The sequence below is a fragment of the Gobius niger genome, assembly GCF_951799975.1.
Source record: "Gobius niger genome assembly, chromosome: 1".
In the NCBI taxonomy this organism is placed as follows: Eukaryota; Metazoa; Chordata; class Actinopteri; order Gobiiformes; family Gobiidae; genus Gobius; species Gobius niger.
In genome coordinates, this window is record NC_136852.1 from 50,604,612 (window position 1) to 50,631,629 (window position 27,018).

Sequence of the window (27,018 nt, forward strand, 5' to 3'; positions counted from 1 at the left end):
ATCAAAGTCTGTAAAAGTCAAAGATCAGACTGTTCACTGTTCACCTGGCCCATCATTGTATAAGGACCAGAGACTGATGCGCTGGTCCTTGGATCCAGCCGCCAGGAGCCTCTGTCTCGGGTCCTGGTGGTTTGAGAAGGCCACACTTAGCACCATGTCCGTGTGGTACTGCAGCACGGCCAGCGGTCTCAGCTTCTTCCAGCCGAACAGCCGCACTCGGTGATCCCAGCCCGCCGACGCCATGAGCTTCCCGTCGTCACGGAGACACATCTGGGACACTCCGGGGTTAACCAACGTCACCGAGTCCTGGAGCTGCGAAACCACACGAGAGGAGGCTGTCAGGCTTAGAGGGTCACTGCTAGTACACGATGGAGAGTCACTTACAAAGACTAAGGAGACTTCTTAGGTTTGCATTCTTAGAGCTATACGAAAAGAAGAAACACTGGCAAATATTGGTATTAAAAGTACCACCAGATCTAAAACAGCTTAATATCAGGATCAAACCGGGTCTAAAATCTAGGACTCATCATAATGAGAACAAAACAAAGTGGTTTGGTGATATTTCACGCGTCGAAACTCAAAACTGAACAGAGCACATTTTCTCCTGATATTACCCAAATCTAAACATTTCTTGAACAAAGCGCCGAAATAGCGACAAAAAAGAAAAGAAAAAGTGACAAAAGAGCGATGAAAGTGCAACAAAAACGTGCAGGAAAAGCAACAAAACACAACAACAAAAAAAGCCACAAAAAGTGCGACAAAAACAGCAAAGAAGCAACAAAAGAGCAACAAAAACACGACAGAAACGTGACAAAAGAGTGACAAAAACTTGGCGAAAACAACAAAAAAGCAACAAAACGTTATGAAAAAGCAACAAAAGCTGAGAAAAAAAAAAGAATGCTTCAAATATGTGACAAAAAAAGCAGCAACAACACGGGAAAAAAAGCTACGATCAGTTTTGTAGGTCTTCGCTTTCAAATGAGGCGTTACTCTAGCCCAGGGGTCACCAACGTGGTGCCCGCGGGCACCCAGGGGCCCTTTGGGGCATGTCCAGTAGCCCTTGGGACTTTTTCTAAAGTGTAAAACACTTCATTTTCTTGAATCTAATTCTTAAAATTACAGTTATTTCGGTTCTTGTGACTCGGTATGAGTTTAAAATAAAGCAACAAATATTTTAATATAATATGGGGTCAATATCCTATAAGTGAACAGTGTACGTTTAAGTCTTTAGGATTTGTTTTTAACTGGCAGCCCTCGAACAACTTAATGCTCTTAAAGTAGCCCTCAGCTGAAATAAGGTTGGTGACCCCTGCTCTAGCCTATAGGCTGTAAACGCCACTCGAGAAGCTTTTAGATTTGGGTAAAGCCGAACTGGAGAACTTGGTTTACGCAGGGGGGTAAGAGGTTAATTTGTGTCGTAGTTCAGTGTAACCCCCCTCCGCAGGCAGCAGGGGGATTAAACATGCAAAAAAAACACAATACGAGCTTCCATTTTTACACAACGGCATGCTGACAAACCAAAGGCGCCATGATGAAGGTGGTTTGAGGGCAAAATGGCTCCACTGATGTTTTATGAACAGAATCCAAGAAATACAGATCACAGCACCTCTACGGGTGAAGAAGAAACGACCAAAGTGAACTGGATTAGGCTAAACTGTGAGGGAAGTGAAATATTACTACAGGTATGTTTTTTATGTGTGAAAAAAAGTTAAAACATGTTTAAAAGCTCAGAAAAGTTGACCTTCTTAACATCTGCAGAGAAACACATACCACTTCTGATCTATGCAAAATTTAAACTAGCCCATAAATCATAAATATTTCTCTCTAATAGTAATTTGGTCTGGACTACTTTTACTTTTGTACATTTTCTGAAGTGCATTTTAAACACATTGCAATACAAACAGCATGAAACAGAAGAATCTTTTTATTCCTTGGTAAAGCGATTATTATGAAAAGGTAGAACAACAGGCCGTGAAGAGCAGACAAAAATAATCAAAGAAACTAAGTGGGTCATTGAGCCAATTAATCACTGCCATATCGAAAGACTTTGGCCAAGACAAATAGAGTCAGAGGGGGGAGTCTATCAGCTGATCTGGTGACCGAGTGTTAAGCCGCATGTCTGTTGAAACTGGCCCAAAAAACTCCTGGGACTCAATCATCAACCATAAAACATTATTATGGCACGAGGGCCGCCAGCAAATCTCTCCGCGTCCCACTATTTAGTTTGGATTAAGGGAGGTCTTTTTTTTTTTTCTTCTTTTTTCGAGAGGCATCACCCGAGTCTTGGGTTACTACACCTTTGTCGCTGTTTTCAAAGCCAGGAGAAAGAGAGCATCTCACTGAAACGCCTTGTTTGCAGAGGCGGTGTTGCTCTGAGCGTCTCTGATGAATTACATTTGCACTGAAAGCTTTGGTCAGCAAGAGAAGAGACCCGATAAATCCGCGCTGGTGTAGGGCCTGCCTGTTAGGGATTAGACACACTTACTGCTGTGATCTACAGCATCCTAAAGCACTGCATCCATCTCCCTAAAGGGGCAACATTTTGACATATTATAATGAATAGTGCTATGATTGCTATCTTATTGCTATCTATCTTATCTGCTACGGGCATTCCTGCAGGGAGAACGTGCTCTTCCATGTGAGCGAAGGATTTCAGCCCTCACACACACACACACCGTAGATAAGACGCAGGCATCTGGATAGGGGAGCCCGAATCAAACTGGACAGCGTAAAATTGGGAATAGAGGAGACTAATGACTGTAGATGGGAGAGAGACATTGAAGAATTTATCTGCATTGCTCTCGTTCTGCACCGAAAACATCCGTGAGATGCATGTGGAAGACATAAACCAGGTACTCGCGGCCCAAGTGGATAAAGTGGAATGTAGGCAAGAGAAAAAACGCAAAGGAATGCCATTGATCAAAAAGGGGCAAAAGGTTTAGAAGCAGAAAATATGATTCAACGTTTGGCTGTTAAAAAACAAAATCATAAAAAAGGTGTAAAATCAAACAGGCAGGAATTAATTAGCCAGTACAATAACCTATAATATAATACAGCACATAATATCCCGTATCCATGAGGTTTTTTGATGAATTATGCAGGGCCCATAGTTTAAACCCGGGGTAGGTAAGTTTGCTTGATCGTAGGCACCTTTTTTGCCAAACATGAGCTATTTTGTACAAACAGTCCTTCCACAATTGTGGTAACACTTTATTTTACACTGCCCTTTATACATTGTATCTGCCAAAGTTAGTCCAAAGTAATGTGCTCTGTAACATACTTGTAATAACTTATGGGTTACATACACGATGGAACAATATGTATTTGTAGTTTGGCAGTACAGAATAAGAAACAAACCCTAACCCTAACCCTAAAGGTCTTATTATATTATGTACCTCTGAACTACTAATACACATTATTCCATTGTGTATGTAATACATAGGTACAAGTTATTACAGTTTGTTAAAAGCAGATTGAAATGTACAACATTTAGTTTGGTACAATATATCAAGGTAGTATGACCATAAAGGGAAACACTTATTTTTCACAACCCTTGATACATTGTACCTGCCAAATTTAGTACAACGTAACATGAAGTGCAACCTTCTGTAATAACTTTTACCTATGTAGTGCATAAACAGTGGAAAAATGTGTATTAGTACTATGGAGGTACATAGTGAAATAAGGCATAAGACCCTTATAGTTAGGGTCTTATGTCTTATTACATTATGTACCTTAAAAGTTATTACAGATGGTTACAAAGCAGATTACACTGAACAAAATTTAGCTAAGTACAATGTATCAAATGTGTACCCGGAATTGCGTGTATTTTCAAAAACTTTGGAGTATTTTACATCTGTTTAGACCTCTGTGGAGTGCAAATATATTTCACAAAATGATCTGGGGAACCGGAGGATACAGTATAAGCTGGAGGGGTGGATTTAGCTTGGGCCAGATATTGATTTCCACCACTTTAGACCTTTAGCCAGCAAATGTGGCTGAATGGTGTGTAATTTATTTTATTAGTTTGGCTGATTATTGTGTTCTCTTAAATGTTAATGTGTGCTATGAACAGAAACGGCAATATTTAATATGTATTGGATTTTTTATGACAATAATATGTCGCTAATTATCTCTGTACAATTTCACTATTTCTTAAAATAAAAGATAAAAATCAATTTGCTGTTCAGGTCAGGAAGATTTTTGATTTTTTTTTTTTAAGCCGTCATAAATGGACTATGTAACAGCGCGGGGTCCAAACAAACCAAACTGATACAGAGAAACCTGGGGGTGACAGACTGTTTGGAGCTTTGTTATTACCTCAAGAAGTTGGTATGCCCCGCTCATGCCCCATCTGCTTTGCATTAGGGCGCTGATAATGATGGGTTTAAGTGTCTGTTTTTGTTTGTTTTGCTTCCCATAGTTTGTGTCAGGAAAAGCCATTTGTTTCATTAAAGGGTCAATCGTAAAAGGGAAATGGCTAATGATTTTGCAGGTAATTCAGCAGATGGGACTTCACTTTCTACTTAGTAAGTTGGTCATCTGGGGCAGAATCTATTGTGCATATTAAATATAAAATCAAAATAAAATGTACAAAAGGAATAGAAAAGTAATCCAGTATTTACCGATCACACAAATATCCCTTGCTTTTTGTCAAACACCTTTAACATACTTGACGTTGTTTAAAGGGAAAGGCTCTAAATTCCACTACATTTTAATTCCGCGCCGTCCATCATCGGTGCTGTTGTTTTTGTTAGTGCGCCACACCGCTGCTGCAGTCGTACCGGGAAGCAGCACCATTAACCAGGTCTCAGTCCGTAATGAAATCCATTAGCTTCAACCGAGCAGCTCTTGGCTCCCAGAATCCGACGCTCCATTTTTCTTCTTACTGCGTCTCTTTACTATCACATAATCTTAGACAGAATCCATCTTTGTGCGCCATCAGTCACTTCTTTCTTTGAACATTGCATTTTAGAGGCCTCTGTTACAGCGAGCGGCTACACACAACATCTGCAGATTTGCTGTCGAAATGCCCGTTTCACTCAGCTGTCAGGAGGAACTCGGCTCTGCTCAGCATCTGGGCCAAAACAAAAAGGATGTGCAATTTTGGGGTGGAAAAGACAAGTAGTATTGTGATTGCGATTCAGTTTGCAATTTATGTTCTATGCTTACATGCTTTTGAGGATATTGCTGAGGTCTGAATAACAGGGTTTTATACATAATGCTTTTGGAGACTTTTGGAAGCGTCATAGTATTAGCTCAATAATTATAGTCTTTGTGATTTGATTATTGATTTGCACAGTCCTCCATCCAAGGCCCATGGTTCCAGATCCTCTGAGGCAAAGGGCAAGGCAAACACTCCTGAGTGTTGCTCCACTTTCCTCTGTTCTTACTAAAAGCCAGTCTTTCTTGGCACTATTTTACCATTCACGCTGAGCTACTGAAATGTCCAGTCATCACTCACTCACTTGAGCCGAGCTGAGGCATTTCGGACGTGCCTTGTCCCTGAATCGCTGAGAGCTGGGCAGATTACAGGTTTTTGACTCCTGCGCTGAGTTCGGGCTGACAGGAGATGGATGCGACATGAGAAAGCAGAGGGAGTACGTTCAGCAGTGGAGGTGTAAGAACTAACTGACAACAAATAAAAAATACGCCCAAGACGTGACTTCCTGTTGCAATCCAGCACGCCAAAATAAAAGCACACAGCTCGTCTCATTGATTAGTTCTGCAGGTGCTTGCAACATTACAAGAATATAATTAAAAACACACATTTTAAGCGTTTTGTCTGTTAATAGTTAGAAAGTTGAACTAATGAACTGCTGAACTAATGATGTTGCTTTTATTTTGGCGTGCTGGATCGAAACAGGAAGTCACTTCTTGGACGGCGTTGTTATGATTCAAAGTTATGCACAGAGTCAATTAAAAAGATGGATTCCTTTTTGTATGGATCCATAAATTCTGAATAACAGGATTTCTTCGCAGTATCACAGTAAAATATGACATAGTGACGCCCCTCTTCAGAAGTCAGAGGTATAATTTTTATGACATTCGCTTGGCTTGGAGGAGCTGTGACTAAAACCATATGTCAGTAAAGACTTAGCAGGACCGACGATGAAGTGGAGGTCGGCGCTGGACTGTTAAAGGTGGTGTTTTAAGAAGACTGTGCAGGTGACAAGTGGAGAGAGACAGTGAAGATACTTTTACATAGCACTGAACAAGAGACCCAGGAGTCCCACCTGTAGTGAACTGTCATCGGTTTGTAAAAAGAGCAGACATGCACTAATCTTTCTCTCGCTATACCTGCTTTCCCTTTCCCTCAGCCTGCGACCTCTGTCTTCTTCTTTGTCCTGGAGGAGCCCTTCGCTACGGCACCTGTCAATGCATCTGAGTGGGCGCCTAAATACATGTCCATCTGGCTTAACAGCACGCAAACCAAAACACCTGACGCCCTAGCTTCACCTTTTTCACATACTCGCAAAAACTGCACGCTAGAAAGAGAGCGAGTCAAGTGACGGGGGGATGAAGCAGCACTCCTATGAAAATGTTATCGGGTCGGCGAGGTCAAACAGCAGATAATGGCCTTTGGGAGCCATGTGTAATGTATTAAGCACCAAAACCGGAGGCTATCATTCTTTATCTGCCCCTGATAAACTCACTTCGCTGCCTTTCAGCCGCACTAAATCAAAACGGCGCTGTGTTGTGTCAAATCCAGTTCCCAAAAAAAGCAACATGCAGCCGTATAACCAAGCCAATAACACCACATTAAATGGTATCACAGGGGTAATTTGTGGAAGTGGGATAACGTGTTAAGCCTATAGACGACTCAGCCTTTATTGCAGCCTCCCACTGTGAACTACTGTTGCCTTTTTACTGCAGATGTGTTTTCTGTTTAGCTAAGGCGCCTCAGAGGTTTTGATATTTTTATTACCTCTCGCGGGTCGTCCAAGTCCGCCACCCGGCGAAAGGCAGGCCCCCCGACCCCACCACGGCTGCGGCACAGAAATACTTTTGTGGGAAGGACTGAGGGGAACTGTCTGGACGTCACACTGCGCTGCACTTGTGGATAATTTAAAAGCCCCCGTTGGACCCTTTCCCTCTTCGTGTGCTTTTTCCCTGTCATCCTCATCCTGGATTATATGCTGAATCAATATTTTGTTGCATGAGCAAAATAAACCAAATAACCGCTTCTTCTCCTGTTTTGGGGATATTGAATCAAATTCTTCCTGGTGTTTTTCACGACGCGTTTTCAGGGTTGAATTAATCTAGCCTCTGCAAATATTTCTAATGCAAGCGCAAAAAAAAGAAAAGGGCCTTGGAAAGAATAATACCCCATTCCTGCTGCTGGAGTGTTGTGTATCAACTCGACGCTGATTCATGGAGGCTGGAGGGAAAAATAGGAGCGTTCCCTTTTGCTCCCGAAATCAAGAGAAATACAGCTCCAAATGAGGCGTTCAGTCTATGTAGCCGAGGTTTATGGATAAAGCTGTTGTGATCTCCCACTGCAGTTTGGAAAGGCGGCTTTGTGTCAGTTTTTCCATCTATTCCCTTTGTTTTAAGTGTCACATGAAAAAAAATATGAGAGATAACCGTGATGATATTTTCAATCGAAGTTCTATCAAAGCTCATGTATTAAACTACACAACATTTGAAATTAGAAAGAGCTGTAATAAAGCAGACGACTTAATTACACCTTAGTTTACTTGGTTACGTCTAGAAACAATGTAAACTTATGTCAAATATAATGCTATATATTTGATTCTCACGATACAAACTATGCATTTTCACATTTTCTTTGCGGATAATGTGTAGCCTTTGTAACAATTTGGGTTGAGAAAAATGAGAATATTGACTTAAAAATGTTAACTGTGAGCATAAAAACTGGCACAGTTAACCTCTTAACCCCCGCCAGAACCGGGCACTTTTTCTCCAGTTTGGCTTTACCCAAACCTGAAAGCGTCTTGACAAAAGTAAAAAATGAGACGAAAATGAGAATGAAAACACAACAGAAAAAGGCAACAAAAAGTGACAAAAATGTATGAAAATGTGGCAAAAATGTGACGAAAACCAAATAAAAAAGCGACGGAAAAAAATGACAATAAAGTTACGACAACGTGAGGAAAAAGATCCATTTCTACGAGTTTTGTAGGTGTTAGCTTTCAAATGAGGCGTCACACTGGTCTATAGTGTGAAACCCATGTAAATCGTCATGTCCCAGAGCCTTATTTAAACTCTTGTGCATTATGGAAACTTGTTATGAGCATGTGTGTGTGGGTTTGGAGTGACAGCCCCAGCTCGGCCCTTGGCCCCTGGTCCTGCCATCACTGTGTAACCAGCGGCTGATTTATGGCGCTGAGGCCCAGCGGAGCCTCTTCCTCTTCGGGCCCTTGTGTTTTCCAAAGAAGCTGGAGAAGGCAACACTCACCCCCTTAGCTTTTTACTTATTTTTTTTTTTTCTTGTGGACTTTTGTTGTGCTTCAAACTGTGCTGTAATTGCCAGAGTCAGGGTGATAATTAGCTCCACCATCTTTTCATTTACATTTTTGTTTCTCCAACTAAATTAACCTGGAACAAACACTTGAACATGGCCATTCTATGAATCTCCAACAATCACCAATTACTGAAAAAGTCTATTCATAATCATTCTATACTTTATTACAATACAAGATAATAGTCAGACACTGTGTTACTATAAAGGTAGCTCTGTTTTCTAACTACTGGATACTCACTGAAGTTGTTTTATTCTATTTGATGAAACCTGGCTTGTCTTACCTGCAGGTTGTTTTGGCTGTCCGTCCTCCAGCAGGACAGTTTGGAGTCGGAGGAGCCTGAGACGCCCTTTAGACGCGCGGGGTCAAAGGTGAGGCACATGACGGGCTCGGCGTGGACTTTGGTTTGGCTCAGCTGCGACCTCTGGGTCACGTCCCACAGCAGCACGGACCCGTCCTCGTAACCAGCCAACAGCAGCGGGCCGCTCCCAGAGTTCGGCTGAACATAGAGACGTTTATAGATTTTTATTTACAGTGTTGGACCATGATCTACTCTCTATTAACATCTACCTCCATGGGACTACAGATGGAAATAATTTACATGTGAACTCTTAAATAAATAAATAAAACTTTCAGTGTGTCAGTAATCATCAAAATAGGAAAACAAGTGTGGTAAGTATAATTAATTTGTGACATCTCTGGCTGAATGATTTACATGATCAAACACGGAAGGACGCAAGTGTTGCGTCTGCTGTGTGTTGAGAGCTGAGCGAGAACCACAAAAGCCACGGTGCGATGCAGAGAGGACAGAGAGCAGCAGAGAGGAGCAGAGGTTATCTTCCTGGAAGCCTGCGCTGACACTGTGGGCTCCATTCATCAGACTGCTGCTCTATCTTCCACACACTCCATTACACTAGTGCTCACTTTACTCCTCATCCATATCACTGAGCACCGTCAGGCAATAATAGCACAGGGAAGCAGCGCGTACATTGTCCAAAAGAGTTTCTACGGTGCATTATATCTGCTGTAAAACCTTCATGCTGCAGTAATGAGGGAGCAATTGTAAAAGTACACCAATGAATAGTTCAAAGAGATGCTGTGCCATGATTTACAATACCAAGACACAAATTAGGGTGTCACGACTTTAAGGAAAAGATAAGAACACGATTATGTGCCCTATAGTGAAGAAATCACATTTGCGCAACAGTAAAGTACAAAAGACCAGCATTTGAAAAATTGTCAACGAGTAGCAAAGAAGGGAAGTTACATAATTCATGAATAGTGGGGAAAATATACTCAGCAACAGGGTGAGGTCAATTCATGAAACTTCATTGCACAAAACAACTCTTATTGTTCTTGTTTAAGCAATATGATAGCAAAATACTTATTATATTATATACTTTTTGGGCTTTATATTGACATCAAGCAGGAAAACCTTGAAAATCTGCCTTGCCTTGTCTAGTTATATTAAAAAAAGCATCGCTAATATTCCTTTTTGAATCTTGAAATCATGTTGCGTTTTGGGAACCACTGCTCTAAGGCATGTTTCCAGTGGGGTTTGTCACAAAACGTTTTAGCCGAGGAGAGAGTCAATTTGTCACTCTTCAGCGAAGGTCCAGCACTGGGCCTCATCGGAGAAGGTGGAGCAGCACATGGCTGCATGAACTACGCAGGTAAACCCCAAACTCCTTGTCAAGTGAAAGATCGACAACAGACTATTGCAAAACAAAAAATAAAGACAGTCTGTGCTTTGCATAAGAATTATACAGCACAAGATCAGGACAAAACTCCAGTAGAAAGGTGTTTTGAGGTGATCGGTGAGGCTGTGCGTTGTTGGACATCGGTGGAACTAAAGGTGAACTGATAAAATGAGAGGTTTCATACATCTTTTGATCCCCTGAGACAAAGAAGAAAGGAGCCCGGGAGACATAGAGGAGGATCTGGATAAGGAGAAGAGAGGGGAGGGACAGCAGCCATTTTTCTTCATCACTGACCCTTTCGCAGTTCATCTGTGAAGCATAAATGAAAGAACGCACATCCACAACGACATAAAAAATGAATCATTATAGTTCAAATCATAACCAAAAACCCATGATGCTGCACAAACTGTATGCAAGAAGAGTTTCAGCCCACACCACAGCAAATACTTACCTTTAAAGTACCAACGGGCCCCAAACAAAAGCGCTGCGCCATGCAAGATGCGAGAAGCGAGGATGGGAAAGAAATTTTTTCCATATGTGCGAAGGGGCCATTTTTTCATCCATCAAGTCCCACTCCTTCTCACTTAATGCTATATTTCTCTTGTCACAGCTTTAAACAAATTACAGCAAGGCCTGTGTGTCTCTTCCAAACACATAGGCCCGGACGAACACTGACAGATTATGCAAACACATAAAAACAAGTAGAAAATCGGTGGCTCAGCGCTGCGGCACAGCCAAGCATCGGAGGCCCAGAGTTTTACTTAAGTGTTAGCCTCCGTGATTGATGATGTCATGGGTCAAAGGTGAGGGAACCCTGGGCAGACACCTAATTCATTATATCCTCCACAGCGTTTCTACAACAGGGCGCTCTGCAGGAGTGGGCTGCAGCTTTGGGACAAGATTCATCAGGAACGTAACAGCCGGAAAGACAGTTGGAGGGCTGGGAGCACTGCAGAGTGTATAATTCAGGGGTAATGAGCAGTAGTTATGTCCTAAATGGGAGCCAACGATGCAAGAAATAATATTTAAGGGCATTCATAATAACTAGAGTTTTAATGGGTCCAGTTGCTAAGACACAAAGACAATAAATAGAAAGGCAGAGACCAGAACAACCTCGAGGCAAACCACAACCTCAATGCAGCATCTGGGCAAATTAAGCTCAAGTGAAGAAGATAAACAGAGGAATTAACGTAATTATCACAGCTAATAACAGTGACAACTTTAGCAACATTACAGATCCCGGCTTGAGCCTGCATTACAGTCACACGATTGTCAGTCTCATGAGTGGTGAAAATAATCAACAGTTGTTTGTGGAAGTGACCCGCACTGATTCGATCACATAAGGAAGCGATCGGGGCAGTGTTTTGTCCTGGTCCTCCATGATGTCATGGCCACGAGGCAGTAGGTGATGAGCTGAGAGTGATGGATATCTGTATAGGAACATTTCCTTTCCCCGCCAGCCTCTGTTCACATTAAAAGCCTTGCACATCATACATCACCACTGTCCACTGCAGCAGAGCCCAGTTCTCCACATATGGAGACACTTGGCTTTAGGCCCATTGCATTGTTGTGCTCTTCACTTTCAGGAGCACCTTATAGATGTAGCAGAAGTCTGTGGGCTGTGAGAGTCGCTGATGGGAAGCTGGACCGAGAACGAGCAGTTTAACACTGCATTTAATCTTTTCCATAAACTCCAGCCGAGAGCTTACAGGCCAACAATAAATCTGTTGGTGCGTCTGTCCTGTAATAATGGAGGATAATCGCTGCATGTCTCAACAGCGGCACAGACAAAGACAGTGAGGATGTACCAGTGTGAGAAGCTCTGTCTTTGGCTCGTTGGAAAGACAGATTGAGCACAGAGACGATGGCTGTGTCAGATGTTCCCTCCTGCAGTGCGAGGATAACAAACCAGCAGGCGGCACTTTATGCTTCATGAGAAATCATAAGCCTTTTTATGATTGACAAACTGCATGCGTAAACCCTCCACTCGGCATGTGTTGGTATCCCAGCACATTGAGTAACCAGTGCTGTCTACAAAAAGCCTGTCTGTTTGATTCTTCTCCCTCGGCACAGATCTCTCATGTCGACGTAACAGATGAACATGAGTTGATCTTAAAAAAGACCAGCCTGAAATGATTTAGCTTCACCTGGGCCCAGGGCTTTGAAGTCAGACAGCTGCCTGTGCTGTATTACAGTCATATCATATCATTTATAATGATATAATTGATCATTATGTTTCCTGGCTCTCAACGCTACAACAGCATCGCTCCATAAATCAGATGATGAAAGGTGGGTGTAACACAGAAATCAAAGGAGAAAAATCACAAACAGTAACTTATCCATCGTCTACAACACGCTGTAACTTTTATGTCAGAGGCACTGAATATAATTATGCAGTATGATTGTTATTGTACCTACAAACACTAACAAGCGGAAGGCAATCTAGATATAATTTGAGAGAAAATAAAATGTTATTGTAATTGTCTGTTATTAATTCCTAAGGTCACAAAGGTCATCTATGTATATAATTCAACTCAACCATTTTGGCTTAACTATAATGGGCTTTCCGTGCGTCCAATAAAGTGTTAATAATAATCAACAATGAAAATAATTACAGCCTCTCGTTAATGGTCGGAAAATAAAACTCTTGACAGAATTTACAAAACAGAAAACAATCTCTTACTGGGATCAGACTGGATGTACAGCTGCAGGCTGATATATGGCTGTGAACCCCCAGCCCTGCGAATGCTCTAATTACAGTGTTGGGACTCACTGCCAGCTGAGAAGAAACGCTGCGGAAAAAAATGCTCTGGGACGCACTGAAGGGCTATAAATCATGTGCCACGTATCACATATGCATTTTTGTTTACCTTTTCTTTATTACAGTTTTTATGTGGTTCAAGTCCATCAAAATAAAGCTGGTATCTTCAGAGGAAGGTGCTACTTAAAGTGTAAAGTCATAAAAATATATGCCTCTATAAATAATGTGTGACAGTATGAACATACTGATTGAATATGTAGTTTATATGGGAAAAAGGCATTGATTTAGGTTCTAAAGATTTACTGTAAACTAAGTGTATATTTATCTTTGGTACAAACCTGCCACAGTTTGATGCACATGACCATGCCCAGCTTTGAATCAGGTACCAGTGTGCTGACTGGAGTCTTACTGGGCAGCTCAATGATCTTGATCTGTGAAAACAAGAAGATAAGAGGGAGAGGTGAGTGAAGGTGTAGTCGTCGGTTTGATCCCAGCTCCAACCAATGCATCCTGTTGTTGTGTCTTTTGACATGTCACAACCTAGTCTGTGTGAATGTGTTCGACAAAATGTGTGATTGGTTCTCATCGGAGAAGATCTCGGCGCTTATTTAAAGTAAACAAGTAAACTTTATTTTCACAGACACAATGTCACATAGTGCTTAAAAACAGATAGGAAAACATCTTAAAACACAACAGGTGCCGACAATCATTGGCAGCGTGAGTCGAAGCCATGTTTCCCTTGAGCAGCACGGTCACATAGCGGTTAGCACTTGTGCTTCACAGCTAGAAGGTCCCAGGTTCGATTCCCACCTGGACGGAGCCTTTCTGTGTGGAGTTTGCATGTTCTCCCCGTGTCTGCGTAGGTTTCCTTCTGGTACTCCGGTTTCCCCTACCACAAAACATGTACAATAGGCCTGAATCAATGTCGCGTGGGAGTGAGTGGTTGCTGGTGATCGGAGGGGCCAATGGCACAGACTGGTTGCCTTGTTTCCGTCAGTCGACCCTAGGGCAGCTGTGGCAACAATAGTAGCTAACCACCACCGAGTATGGCATGAACGAATAATGACTAGTGTAACGCTTTGAGGAATTTGGTAGAACAGGCTTGTAAAGCGCAATACAAGTGTAAGCCTTTATTATTTTTATTAGCCAGCGGCACACTTTTAATTGGCCAAATTCAAAATGTGTTTTTTTTAATTTTAGCTCTAATTGAATATATCTGAAATAAATTAAAATTCATTAATAGAAAGCTGTGATGAAGACTGTTTTCATATTCAATTAAAAAGCATGGTTAACATTTTATTGAATTTGCTAACTTTAAAAGGAACATACCACCATTTTTACAAACTGAGATATGTTCTTATCTGAGCTTAGACGAGTTGATGCGTAACTGTCTGGTCTTTGTGTGTGCCCTCAGTCAAGCACAACGACCAAAGATGTTGTTAGCATTTGGCCTCTCCCAGCATATTCCTATAGCTCCAAACAGGTGTGAAGTTGGAAGCGACCACGCTCTTCCATGGCCACAAAGACCAGACAGGTACGCATCAACTCGTCTAACTCAGGTAAGAACATATCTCAGTATGGAAAACCGGTGGCCTGTTCCTTTAATACAATAAAGGTGAAGTTACATATCTGACCTCTATTGAGAGTTGTTTGTATATTTTTCTGTATGTGGCCCTCGGTGAAAAAAGTCATACATTACATCATAACATTATCACTGCACTCAACTGTCCATTGAGCGTCCAAAAGTTCATACTTGCTGGAACAGGCTCGAGTTCCAACAAGCTCCAACAGGAATCCACAGATGTACGGTTATTTATTTGTGTTTAGCTGTTTGTACACGCAAACCTGCAGATTATACAATATCTACATTTCCTTTGCCAAGTCATGATTTGCTTACCTTTCCAATTCGAAAAACGAAGCGGCTCAAACTGTTTGGCATTATTGTGGTACGGGACCGAGCTGCGATCTAAAGGCCGTGCTACACACTACAGCACGGTGCAATCCATCAGCGCAGAGCAGCCGCCATGCTGTCTATAATAAATCCCATTAAAGGCCGTTCCTGTGACACTGATAGTCTTTCCTTGCACACATTGGCACTGATTCTGATAAAATACACAATCTAATGAGGCCTGTGATGCATGCATGTGCGTCTGTGTGTCTTTGCCCGAATCACGACTAAAAAACCCAAGTCACTTCCTCCATTGAGATGATGCACATATTCATTCTCATTAGGTCCAAATTAAACATCCCTTTAAGGTAGTGATCTGTATTTTAGCGCTAGGCCACATCTGCCCTCTGCCTGTTTACCTCCGTTCGGTCTGACAAAGAGGGCTTTTTAAGGACTTCTCTGCGCCTCAGGTGATGTGCTTGCTCTTGTGTGGCATCCATCGCGCTGCCCGTAAATACAAAAACCCACACTATTAATTAATGTTTCTACCAAGGCAAGAATGTTTCTGTGAGCTGTAAACAGAGAAACCACCAGCAGAAAAGAGAAGTCGTGTTGCTATATTGGTGTGTACGAAACCGAAAATTTAGCCAAACCTTTGTAATTGGCACTAAATCATGTGATTGTGTGCGACTTGAGGGCATTTATCTGAACCGTTTCTTATGAGGGTGTTTTATTTGGTAATACATGATAAGCATCTGTCTGTGAAAAAGGGCGTGGAGGCCAAATAACAAAATGAGGGCTAGGCCTGTTTAAGTCTATCTTTTATGGGTGTTTATGTCTGCCTGTGTCTGTTTGGGACAATGGCATTATTGAGTTTTCCAGGGAGCCGCGGCGCCCCTGTGCCTGGCCCGCTGGACTCGGGTTAGCGCAGGCACGTTTGAGCGGGATCAGGTGACCGCTCCGGCCCTTTCAAGTGTGGCTCCTCCGCAGTGGACAGAGTAACATGAATCGGCGGGCAATAAAAGCAGGCATGGCTGTGTAGCTTCAGCTCATACTAAGCCGGCGCATCACTGGTTATTATTATACTACAGATTAAGCGGACACATTTATTGCAATTTGTACCTTTAATTAAACTAAATGTTAAAAATATGTCTCAATTAAAGAGAATATATGCTTCCCCTAACATAAGTTTGCAACATTCCTATTAGTTACACTACAAAACACTAAAGCTAAAGTGTCTAAAACAGAGTAAAGCGTAGACCAAATTGAGGGTTAGTTAGTGTTAGCTGTAAAAGGCTGAACAATATATGTTTTTAATATTTTTAATATTTGATATCATCAGTACAAACCTCTTCAGTTTGGTCTCCTGGAAAAGCCAGCAGCCCCTTCCCAGGATCAGTCTTAAGCATTGAGCATTGGCAAAATCCTACGCTGCCGGTCCAAATGGAGTCGACGACATCGCTCCTGCCTTCAGCGAGGTCCCAGAGGTGGATCTGCATGTCTCGACCCTGACTATAAGCACACACATTTCTTTTTTTATGACAGTGCAGTCTTTCTGTTTCTATTGAGATGCAAATATGTAAATAAAGTGCATATGACAGGCTTTAAAGCTTTTGAAAATATGACTTATCTAGATGTAAGCAATAATCATCTTTTTATTTCAGTGAAGCAGCAATGACGAAATGTTGGGTAGATGTTTGACTCACCCATTCCCATTGACATAACATGGTCGGCACGGCAACAGTACAAAATTGTTTTACCTCTATCTATGTCACTTCCTGTCAGAGTCCAATAAGGAAGTGAAACTACAAACATCACAAAAATGGTCAAACTAAAGAAAACTGGGTACAATTGTGAGCAAAATCTTAACTATAATTGTGTGAACTAAGTTTTAGCAAAAATGGTGTCAAAAGTATCAAACACTTTAATGCAGTATTGGAAGTAAAAGTGTCACTTACTACCTGATTGCACCGTGTCTCGAAGAGTATATTTTTAATAGAAAGGAGGGTATGCACATGATGTCATACGGTTGTCAAAATATGTTTGAGTGGCCGTGGTGAGTTATGACAGTTTTGAATATTTTTGCCACACAGTCCGGAAATAAATAAAAACATGTTAAGTACATACTCTCTATAGATAGTTTTATATGTTGATGCATATAAAAACTCTATTTAAAAATATACATCTAACACACCTGATTAGACTTTGTCCGGACTCCAAGGTGTTGACCCATATCACAGAGTGACCAGAGTGTCCTTCGATGACCTTCTCGGGACGCCGTGTGCTCAAATTCCAGATGTGGATTGCCCCTTTCCCTGAACTACAAATCACACATTGATTTATTAGGGTCATTTATTCTCTTACTGTCTTAAAGCATGTCATTACCTTTGATTCACTTTGCTCTGACCTTGTAAGAACAAGATAATACAAAAGACGGAAAGGGATGGACTGAACAAATATAAAACTTTTCCCAACTTGAGTGTAATTTAATTTAAAATAAAAATAAAAGCATTGTTGTCTCAAGATGTTAGCCCTAAAATGACTCACCCAGAAAACAGCAGAGGAGTGGATCCCTGGCTGCAGCTGAAGTGCAGGGAGTTGAGGGGCCCACCAGCACCCCTCAGGGTGTAGACGGGGGTCGGGGGAGGTCGGGACATCCCTAGTATCAGGTAGTATCAGGAGATCAACTAAAAAAAATATAATATCACAGTTAATGTGCACAAAACATAAAATATGCAATTCTATAGCTATTACCATAATTAGAGCTGCAAAATGAGTCATGATTAAATTGAAAATAAAATGTGAATGTTAAGAAATTGTTAATCGGTATCACTTAATAACTACACCTATACACCTATTATTTAGCCTTCATAAATGATGAGCTAGCACGTAATTCATCAAGTACAATTCATTAGTTCATTAACTACTTAACAATAAATAAGTAAGTGAAGAAATATTCATTATGAGTTGGGCTTTAACTGTAGGATTTACTGTTGGTGACACAATGAATTGTTCATAACGAATTAAGTGTCAAGTCATCATTTATTAAGGCTAAATAAGGTGTAGTCAGTGTTACCTGTTAAGTTTATAATTATTTAGTTTTTGCAAAAAACTATATGAATCTCAAATTATGGATGAAAGCAATGAGCTCCTTGCCCGAGTTTAGCTGCTAATATTTAAGGAGTTGAGGAGTGTTGTTTTGTTTTGTTTTACCCCAAAAAAGCTCATCTAAAAAGATCATTTTCCTCTCGTTGTAGCTGCATTGTGGTCACTTTTATTTTTACTTGCTTTTTTAATGCGTTGTAGGTCAGTTCTCTGTGCCGTTTCTGTCTCTTTTTTGATGCTCTTTTGTGGCTTTTTGTCACTCTTTTGTTGCATTTTCATACTCGTATTCTTGTTGCTACTTTCTCCACTTTCCTCTTGCTCTTTTGTGGCGTTTTTGTTGCGCTTCCATCACACATTGTTGTCACATTATCATCACTTTTCTGTTCCTCTTTTGTGGCTTTTTGTTGAATTTTTGTAGCACATTTTTGTCGCTCTTTTTTCATTTTCGTTTTTGTCTCATTCTTGTTGCTTTTTTTCAAAGAAATCTCACTACTCCTGGGTAGGATTTAGGTCAAGCCAAACTGGAGAAAAGTTGCTCGGTTCAGGTGGGGGTTAAGAGGTTACAAACAGTCATCGTAAATCTCATTTCTACGGATGTGCTTGAAATCATTCAGCCCAAACTCACACACAACTCGGTGCCAGGTCTAAGCTTGGATGTATCAGGAAGATACACTGATATAAAACCCAAACCCATGTCTCACTTATGTCTCAGTTAGATGCAAATCAGAATGTTACATGTGCCAAAACACATAGACATGCAAAACTAACTCTTCCTCGGAGCTCGATTTTAATTTAGTGTCTTGTTTTTGACTATTGTTAGCACAACCCCTTCGGCTGTTGGAGACACCGCTCCTCTTCCTACTTGGAGTCTTGATGATACCTCTTACTCAATGCGTTATAAATCACATCCACTGACAGGTTAATTACAGTAAACAGAAGAGATTCAGGCTTCTCACTCCTCCTGTGATTAACAGCCGTTGTCCCAGAGGCGCAGGTAACAGATCACGATTTTATGTCATTTGTGGCTGAGGAAACTATACCAGCCACAGGTATGCAGCAAGGAAATGATGCATCAACACTAAACACTGCAACAGCAATTTGACTGACTGCAGAGATTGACTTTATCTATGAGCCAAGTATCGCTCCATGTCATGACAACTAGTTCGAGAATCATAATAAAATGAAATGTGTACAACATTAGAAAAACATGGAAATAGCTCATCTATTTTATCTGAACATTAGAGTTTCTCAAATGTTCAACAACAGCAAGAGAGTAAGAGGAAGGCACAACAATTTCCAAAGGGATGAGACAGAAGCACTAAAGGTTATCAAGGCAATAATTGTAACTATTTGGATTTTTAAACACAGGACGAGTCACAAGCCAAAGTGCTCTGTGCTAGCCCAATGCTAACAGGAAGAGGATGTACAATAAAAACAAAGCCAAACCAAAATGCAACAAAAAAACCATACTCAATATGCGAGTCCTCTGACTCAGAGCAACTGACCATGAATAAATATACATTGGGAGGAAAAACCTGTTTAAATCTCAAATTCTACTGACTTTACATAAATACTTGTGTTTCAATTTTATTTATTGGGTAAAATTCTACGCAGTGTGGCTTTAACAACAACACAGACTCTTCCTTTTCCTGGAAGACGTTGCTTGGGGACGAACATCTCCACTTTAAATAAGTTAAAATGTAGGAAAAGATAGAGAGGCATCTAAAATTCTCTAAAGAATAAATACTACCCCTAAATAAATGATGCTTTGAATGCGATTAATTAATTACAAAGATCATAATTAACTCAATTAAAATTCCCAGCATAAATTTATTATTTTACTTTTCCACTACAAAGAAAATGTAAAATCTGGATCAGCTGGAATAGACGTATCTTTGTAAAGGGCAAATGTAAGAAACAGATTTATTGCAATACAATGTTATGCAAAAGATCTGCTTTATATTAGAGCTGCATCTAGCAATATGGATATGGGAAATTGAAATATTGCTTGAAATATTGCTTTGTCAATGAATGCAGGTTGAAATGTTTTGAAATGTCTGTTTAATGAGCTCAGCCTCTCTGTCTTACTTCTACTTTTACTTATCATAACCCCTGCTCCTGACCATCAGGCCGACTGTGAAACCGGAGCCCGAGGCATCCCGGAGCAGCTCATTTCAGAAGGTTAGCGGTTAAATTGTCCATGTGAATCTGTGGAGCGGAGAGACAGAGCCGGCCGACCTGCCTAATTAAAGACACCACCACGAGCCGCAGTCCGAGGCACTCGCTCATGCAGCCAGGACATCTCTCCACCAACACAAGGAAAACAACACGTAACAAAAGCAGGGGTGAGCAATTGCTGGAAAAAAAACAACTACTTTCTTTCAAACACAATCTTTACACAATAGGGAAAAAAATCTGTCAAGTCCAAAACTAAATTGCACAGACAAAATGGAATAGTTAGTGGAGCAGTTTCCTCCCAGTGACACCAACAATTCCGGAGACGTGATCATTCTGGGGCAGCGTTTCTCACAAAGTACCACCTCATAAAAATTATATTATTCCATCCCGCCCACTTTTGCCTCTTTTTGCTTTGTCTCGGCACTTCCGCTGTATTGACACTGCCGATTGAGCGCGAAGCCCGTTCATTTTAACGGAGAACGAGGGAAAATGTTTAGTAGATTGATGACAAGTCAATACTATGGACACTATGAATTTTTGTAGTCCGATACCGATATGTAGGGGGTTGGCTTGGCTGAGAGCCGAAAAATAGATATTTTGATGTATTTTTTTTTTATCTCTAAAATAGACACTAGTTAAACATGTATTATTATAGTAAAGGTTTCATTCATAGAAATATATGTATTAGAGGTCGACCGTTATACATACACCACTGATATTTTTGGCCAAATTTCTTAAAATGTCTCATCTATAATCCTCCTGTGTATGGTGCCTCTAAACGTGTCAATGTTGAACTGTGACAGCAGGGGGCGCTGAATGGGGAGTATAGGGCTGATTTATTCAGGACATTCAAGTTTGTGCATACTTCAGAAGGAGCTTGTTTGAAAGATGAGTAGATTCCAAAACAAAAACGTCTACAGTTTACAACATAAAATATATAAAGAAGGAGCACTAACTTGTGACTGATTTTCACTGCGATGTTTCTCCGCTTCCCTGGGGCCTAGGAAGTTCGTGGAGTGCTCACTTTAAAGCTCTGACTGAGCTCTTCCCAGTGCAAACAACAATGCAACTTTTGGTTCCAGAGATTTCTGGCTTTTCATTGGCCTATAGAAGATATTGTTAGAAAAAACAAATATCGGCCCGATTCATCAGCCGATATAGACGATATATCAGACCCTGAAGAAAAGGTTTAAAGTAGTCCTATACTGGACTATATTACAGTGTGTCTTATGTCTAAAACAGAAAATAAACAAACAAACATTGTATTGTCTTGAATCAAAATTAATAAAATAGTAGTAAAATAGTAGTAATAGTAAATAGTAAAACAGTACACTTGAAGAATGAAAATGAAACCTTTGCAAAAATGTGGAGAAAGGGGAAATTGCAGAAAGAAAGGCTCTGTCTAGTGAGAGTTTTAACCACTGCACTACCATGCTGCCCACATACTGTAGGTATTACAAGTGCTATTACAACAACTACTACCACTAACTGTGACTAAGCCATAGTGCCACAATCTACAAAACACTATGATAATGTGGCTGAATAAGTAAACTTCTGATAGTTCAGATTCAAAGAACAATCCAGCATTGATCCACAATATGAAGTCCATGTTTCTAAACAACTCTAAACTTCTAAACACAGTGTTACAAAGTTGATACTGTCGCTAACATGAGCTAAATATACTCTCCATGTTATATGATGGACTGAAATAAGTGTCCTTGGAATCAGGACACAGTTGTAGCAAAGAAAGTAAAGATGCATCAGATAAAAATGTCACACAGTTGAAGGACATGTAACCGGCTCAGCCCCTGGCAGTACAGACTAGTTTTTGTATGGTATGAAGAAAATGGCAAAAAGTGTCAACAGTATTTTGTGAGGGGCTAAGAGTTAAGCCGCTGGTAAAGGGTGGGTAAGGCTGCATTCCTGTCCTCATGAGAGCGTGTGGCGGGGGAGGCTCGCCCTGATAACAGGTGGATTTAGGCGCGCTCATTGTCTGTCTGTCTTTAGCCGTCCACAGAAAACCCTCTGACTCATACAAACAGAACAAAAAACACTGTCAATTTTCACTGTCTGGCCTTCAAGACTCTCCACTGCAAGGAAAGCTTAACGTCACTCAGAAGAAACCAGTTCAGGACAATGCTGGACTCCTCAGCCACTTTGTTAGGTACACCTGTTGGAGTGCCTGTTAACAAATTTCTGAAACTGAAATTAACTTGAGTATATAGAAAACCAAAATTATTCACATAGTTAAGCTGTTTTGAATCTTTTAACAAACCAATTTGTGCTGTTAATACTGAGATAACACCTCTGTGGTTTAGAAAAGACCCCAAAATATTCCCGCAAATGATAATATAGTGAGTTACAATTAGAGGTCGACCAAATATTGATATATTTTTCAATATCGGCTTTCGACCAATTTAATGCCAATATCTCTCTGAAGGATAGAGAGTTTCCGTTGTTGCATTGGAAAGAGCCCCACAACTTTCTAGGCCTCAGAGGAACTGAGAAACATTGCGATGAAAATCAGTCACAAGTTTGTTAAAGCAGTACCAAGTAACTTGTTTACCTTAATAAATCTTTTTTGTAGTCCCACTGGGGGTAATACAAGTGTTAATGGGATGATTGGGGGGTCTTTCATCTCCCCCGGTGTCTCTGGCCAGAAAACCACAATTGCAACTTTGCTGCCACCAGGTCGGAGGCTCCAATACACACTAATAGAATCACGAAGAAGAAGCTAACAGGCAACATTAGCCTGTTACAATGTTCCAGTGTGAGTAAAAAAAATATCTCCATTGTGTATCTAGATGTACAATATCACCCTGCCCCTTTGTCTTTTCTGTCAGCGTAGTATTTACTCTCACGGATAATCAATGATCAAAAATCCGCTGCTACGACACCTGCAGTGGCGCTTATGGCCTCTAGGGGCATGAGTTACATAGAACTGCTTAAAGTTTAAAGTTTTTATATTTTATGTTGCAGACTATTGCTTATAATTACGGGACCAGGAGAGAGAGAGACCTACCGTTATTAATTTTGGAATCTTCAGATTGTTTTACTTTAAAACATGCTCCTTCTGATGCACCTACTAAACAGGACTGTTTTAAATAAATCAGCTCTACGCCTCTAATAAAGTGCCCCCTGCTGTCACAGTTCAACACTGACACATTTTACGATATAGAAGCATCATACACATAATTATAGAGAAGACATTTGGAAAAATCAGGGTATTTCATCAATTGGCTATAAATCAAAACCCAAGTCTGAAGCGACTTGGCTACCTTATCCTTTCACTACTTCCTTAGCGGACTTTTCTCCTGTTTTCCCAGCATCAGCATTTCCAGCAGTGGAAGTGCCCCCAACAATAGGCGGGCTGTTGTGGTGCCAGCACATGAGACACTTAACACCGAAATACAAACATGCATGCTGTCTAAATACTGTAAACAAACAAAATGGCAGCCAGTTGTCACTCAAAACTATTTACACGGAAGCTTGAATTGTTCTATAGTAGCACCGAGAGAGAGAGGAAGGCAAATATTGAAACGGGGAATCTAAATACTCAAATAGCCATTGTATCAGATTCAGATTAGATAATGACGTTTACGAGATGCTTCAACCCTGAAATCAGACAAAAGTGTTTGTGTTCACAGTTTGTACTTTTAGGGACTTTTTATGATCATAGACCTCATATTTCATCACTGTACCAACCCAACTTCTACAGAAATCCAAGGCACTGAGCCAAATGACTCAAATACCCTGCAGTTAGATTATTCAGATTATAGAAAAATAATTACATGGGATCTACAAAACCTAATAACGTTATTCATTTTGAGATAAGTTTGCATTCGATGATAATTTCAGTTTTTATAACAACTTTCCCAGTATACTATGTGGTTTGTTAATAAATTATAATAGCGCAAGAAGCCGATTAAAGCTGTGAGTCATTGACAGGACATAATAAATCAGGCTGACTGACTAATATACCTGCGCAGGAACAGGAGCCAGTGGGAAGAAGCTGGGGCTGAGGACCGCGGCTCCCGTTGGCCCTGAAACAGATAAGACAGCTCTGTGTAATCTGAGTCTAAGTCCGTGGATAAAGGCAGTTTGTCTGTTCTTGGGCCGTCTGTCCACACCTACAGCGTAATTAGGCCTAATTATGAGAGAAAGGTCCGCTTCCCCTTCATGTTATTAAATAAGAGCCTGCCCGGTCCGCCAAGCATCTCTCAACACCGGCAAGGGGCTGGCGACCTTCAGATCAAACGCACCCCTCTATCTGTACAGCCCACCTCAGCATCACCGCACATTCGAGAGGGAGGGAGGGGCGTGCGGGGTTATGATATGAGCCGTCAAATGTTATGTGGGGAGGGCAGTCCAAATTCCTGCCACCGTATCATGTGATCAGCAGCTACCCCACCTGAGCTGCCTCTTGTCAAATTCGGCCATTCATAAATAAGGCATAGAGGATATACTGATCACAGGGGCTGTATTATAGAAACTTTATAATGGCCTCTTACACAGGAGCCATTATGATGGGGGCATAGGAACCGAAGATCTTGTGATATCGGACTGGTCAAATATGAGATCTGAGCCGCGTGATGAAAAACTGAAAGCAGATTACACATAACTAAAAAGCACGCATTCAAGATACCCTTCTCAGTGGACGCAGGATTTTACAGAGCAGCTTAGGGACTATAAGTGGACAGCTATTGTAAGCCTAATAAAATAGTATGAGCAACCATCAACACATGCTGCTATAGAGGGACATTGAGTTTGGTAAAGTGTGAATCTAAAATATCTGCTTGTAATCCCTCACTGTCACCATATTTGATAAAAACACAGTCCATATGATGGCATTGGCCAGTCGTAAGGTGACCCTAAACCCAAAATATTAAAAAATATGAAAGCTCCACCGTCCCGTTCCTCCCAAAGTGTGTACTCAGATTCAATAGTTTATAACGTCTGTAGCCGTTCGAACCACTGTTTGAGGCTCGTGAGCATGCGCGAAGTGGCATGACAAGTATTTTGGAAATGCATGTTTACAAAAGTGAACAAACTTGACAGGATTTCACCTTTTAATCATTAAAAAAATATATGTTGAATCGTTTGGTGAAAGACATTGACAGTAATTGTTATAATCGTTTCAATAATTGTGATTTTAATAATCAGTTAAAATAATCTGATTTTCATTTTTCTCATATATAATAGCCCTATAAAGGAGGAATTAGGTTGGCTTTCTAAATATTCAAAAATCAATAGATTAAGCCTACTACAATGCTACAATAACTTGTGCAGTTACATTTGTTAATTACAATCCATTGTGCACCCAAAAAATATGTTTATTATTTTTCATGGATGAAAAAAGTTCAAATCAGTTCAAAGATAATCTAGTCCACTGCTTGGAATTTCAGTTTAGATCAATTACGTCAAGCAAGGACAAACTCCACATATCCCACAAAGGGGGAAGCCGTAGTGCCAAAAGGGGAGCTGCTCCATTATAAAAGTCCAGTTAAACAAACATTCTGGGAAGTGTGAAGGAAGACACACGCCCTTTATTGTGTCTTTGGCGGGGGTATCTGGACTGGACAAACAACCAGCGTCAGATAGAGGCTCAAGTCAGACACAAGTGCACCAACACCCACTGTCAGTCACAGACCCAGTGAGCGGGAAGAGGTGGCATTGTTCATGTGAATAGCGTGAATGCTAAGCAGGGGCTAGGACTGATAAGAACTCAATGGCTTGTGGATGTCATTGAGGCAGACCCTGATGGAGTACCATGTGGCTCCTGGTTTTGGGGCGTCCTGACGGCAATCGCCAGGTACCAAACTCTTATCTGTTTGCTCTATCATCCATTTCCTCCACAGGGCCATCTACCTGGACACTCCTGGATAAAGAGACACAAGAGGGATGACAGCACCATGTCATCAAGCATCAGCAGGTATCTTAGGTGTGATGGGCCACACACCTATCGAGGCTGGGCTGCCCACAACAAATGTGACAACCAGTCAAGGTTATGATCACAACAGGATGGCGTCAACAATAAACAACAGAAAAGTGTTGCAATGGTTAGTATCGTTTTGTCAGAGCAATGAGTGACAGCTCATGTCAATGGCAGGAGTAACAGAGAAATGTTTGACAAAGTAACCCAGTGTCGAAAGTGTGTATCCGGCAACTAAATAGCCTAATAAATAGGATTAAAATTCCATTCAGTATGTCCCCAGAGATGGACAAATAGAGGCTAGTTTCAGTTAAATCTTATGTGTTCCTTGGTGCAAATTACACTTTAATTAATATGTAACGAATAGCAAGTATTGTAAGTATATTACGGTTAGATGCAGTCCTAGTCCATTGCTTGTTTCTAATATTACTTTAAATTTCTCTCTGGGGATAGAATTATTATTGTATTTCTATCTTTAATAATGTTCTATAAACAATACAAGCAACTAGGGCAAGCATACGATCACTGACTTTGAATGGGAATGCAATGAGAACTTCCTTCATCCAACAGCTTCATGTTGTTTCATTTCTATTTCTAAAACTATGTAGTATTGGAAACAGTTAGCAATAAGCTAACATCCAGCTACAGCACTGACCGGGTATAATATGCCCTCGGTAGGCATTAGCGTTTGCTTTATATGAGGGAAAACTTTATAATACCATGTCATTCATTGAGGGTTCTCTTGTATGCGGTATGAAGGCAGTCTCTCTCCCCTAACAGCTCCATGCTGCTGCTGCACACGGGGCAAAAACAAAACATGCGCCGCCGCGGAAGGACCCCAGTTGGAGTTCCTTGGTTGCCCGGGGAGATGCCTGAAGAGAAAAAACAACAACAATTTTCTCATTTCATAAACCCCCCGTTTTTCTTTTAATTTGGACAGTAATGGATGCGTAAACACGGCGTTTAAT

At 40.9% G+C, this 27,018-nt stretch overlaps 2 protein-coding genes across 2 annotated transcripts in view; both read right to left on the reverse strand.

The window, feature by feature from the left end:
• Positions 1–26,883, reverse strand: gnb1l (guanine nucleotide binding protein (G protein), beta polypeptide 1-like). The gene is made up of 8 exons (XM_079568615.1): positions 26,770–26,883; positions 24,100–24,161; positions 17,383–17,522; positions 17,030–17,155; positions 16,185–16,347; positions 13,286–13,378; positions 8,770–8,985; positions 1–312 (listed from the first exon to the last, which is right to left on the reverse strand). Exons 3-8 carry the CDS (start codon positions 17,490–17,492, stop codon positions 34–36), a joined length of 987 nt encoding a protein of 328 aa, XP_079424741.1. The 5' UTR covers positions 17,493–17,522; positions 24,100–24,161; positions 26,770–26,883; the 3' UTR covers positions 1–33.
• txnrd2.2 (thioredoxin reductase 2, tandem duplicate 2) overlaps positions 1–27,018 on the reverse strand; it is a 375,099-nt gene that overhangs the window by 322,033 nt on the left and 26,048 nt on the right. The gene's annotated exons all lie outside the window — the stretch shown is intronic.